At 44.5% G+C, this 2,133-nt stretch overlaps 1 protein-coding gene across 1 annotated transcript in view; it reads left to right on the top strand.

Moving 5' to 3' along the window:
• Positions 1-1,486, top strand: part of LOC109960580 (thymosin beta 4 X-linked) — a 2,552-nt gene extending 1,066 nt beyond the window's left edge. Inside the window, exons 2-3 of the mRNA XM_020600781.1 lie at positions 301-413; positions 581-1,486. Coding sequence (XP_020456437.1) covers positions 314-413; positions 581-615 — 135 coding nt within the window. The 5' untranslated portion in view covers positions 301-313 and the 3' untranslated portion in view covers positions 616-1,486. The remainder of the gene's footprint in view (positions 1-300; positions 414-580) is intronic.
• Positions 1,487-2,133: the final 647 nt, after the last annotated feature.

Below are 2,133 nucleotides of genomic sequence, written 5' to 3'. Positions count from 1 at the left end.
GGCGAACAAAAGAAGGCGGACGCTGCCGCGCACATTGTAGAGAAAAGCACTCTGCGGTGGCGCATGTGGATTAACTGAACAAATGATTTTTGTCCCAGAGATTTGGACAACGCCCTTCCACTGATTAAACTGATTAGACCACGTGCGCCTAGTGGACATTAGATACGTTTTACGTCCCGTTCCCACTACCTGGTTATTGCAGAAGCTCACTGGTCACAAGCACCTGTGGTTTGCACATGAATACTTTCAGGCTCCAGTTGTCCGCTCTCTGGTAAACTGTCTGGTTCCTTCTTCTCACAGACAACCTGCAACAATGAGTGAGAAGCCCGACGTTTCAGAGGTGACCAACTTCGACAAGTCCAAGCTGAAGAAGATAGAGACGCAGGAGAAGAATCCCCTGCCTTCAAAAGAGAGTAAGGCTGATTCCTGTAACCTGTGTGTGTTGGGTGTAGACTACATCACATGCCTTCTTAGCTCCTATGTTGTTAATAGCACTGATAAAAAGCCATTTTAAAATGGAATTATTTTTTTAACCCAGTTTTTCCAGTGTAAATCTCACTTCTCCTCTCACCCTCCACAGCCATTGAACAGGAGAAGGCAGCGGAGAAGTCGTGAAGCCCCTCCCTCCAGTCATGCACTGTACACCCCCCCCTCCTCCTGCATTGCCTTGTTTTTATTCACTTCTTTTAGCTGTATAACTTTGTAACCCAAATTATAAAATGACAACAATAACCAAGCTGCACAGCCTGTGGCCAGACGATGCCTTCATCGGGGCAGTCAGCCCCGTCCCCCCCCCAGCGGCTACCACCTTCACCTTCACGCTCGTCTGTCTGTCAAGGAGATGAGGAAGATGTGTCTGAGGCGGAAAGGGGCAGGGAGCTGCAGAAGACGGTCCTAAAAGTGCACATCTCTTTCACACAACCTAAACCACCCATATCAACATGCAGCGGAGAGGTCTGAGGGTTGGGGCGTGGCCTACGTCCCAGGAAGCTCATCACCGTCTCACCAAAACCACCTACACCCAACTTCCTGTGTGACTGCTTTTACGCCAAAGCTGAGGCGTCAGGCTTCTTATATTTTTAGGTTTTGTCTTCTAATTTTCAGAAATGCACAACTTGTTTGTAGGCTGGCCAAAATATAAATGCTCCAAACATTGATATTGCTTTTTTTTCTTTTATATGTACACAAGGATAAGAGCGTAACGGATTCCATCTAGATCTGGGGGATCCTCAAATGGACCTTGTTTCAGGTTTAATTGTACCTTGACCCTTTTTGTCAGATTGATTCAAGATCGCTTTTGTGTTGCACTCTGTCTCTGAATTGTGTCAAATGAGGAAAAGGAAAAAAATGTCGACAATTGATATGTTTTTGTTTTAATCAAAATCCTTTGGAGTTTTGTAAAGTCCCAGCAATCATGTTACTCTGCCACAAACCATTATCAGAAATGGAAAACCGTGAAATGTTGTAATAAAACAGAATTTGTTACTAGAGATGTGTACTGCAGTCTGCTTCACAAACCCTCTGACATTTATCTGTCAGCACAGCTGCGTGTTTTATTCTCAGACTTTAAAGGTGGAGTTGGTCTCATGTTACATCTTAGTCTAACCTGCTATTGACACTACTGTTCAGATACCAAACAGTCCTTCAGGATTACTTCAGGGACTTTGTCGTGTGGACGCTCTTAAAAGCCTGCATAGAGATTTACTAGCACAGAAGATGAATTTTGTGTGTGTAAGAGAGGAAGGGAAATGAATGTTAACGCCACTGTCAGCCCAAAGTTCACTTTAAAGATGGGTTATTGCAAATAAAAGCATGGTACTGGATGCTTTGGTCCAGGTTAATGTCCAGGAGCATATTTCTTTGCGTCGCCCTAAAATCAGAAGGAAAGAAGCATAAAAGCACAATTTCTCATGTGTCCAGCTGGTTTGATGCATAGGTGAGCAAGCAGTGCTCAAGTATGGGATGGGATGGCGTGCCGTGACCCAGCAGCCACAGCAGGAGATTTACTCAGCACTTTGTCCTAAATTAGCCCCACTGGCTACAAAACCTTAATGTCATTAGCATGACATTGCTGACTTTTCATGTCAACAGTATGCATTTAGAGCAGCATGTATGTAGCTTTGACTCCACTGT

The sequence above is a fragment of the Monopterus albus genome, unplaced genomic scaffold, assembly GCF_001952655.1.
Source record: "Monopterus albus unplaced genomic scaffold, M_albus_1.0 scaffold48.1, whole genome shotgun sequence".
NCBI lineage: Eukaryota > Metazoa > Chordata > Actinopteri > Synbranchiformes > Synbranchidae > Monopterus > Monopterus albus.
This window is presented reverse-complemented; position numbering and strand designations above follow the sequence as displayed.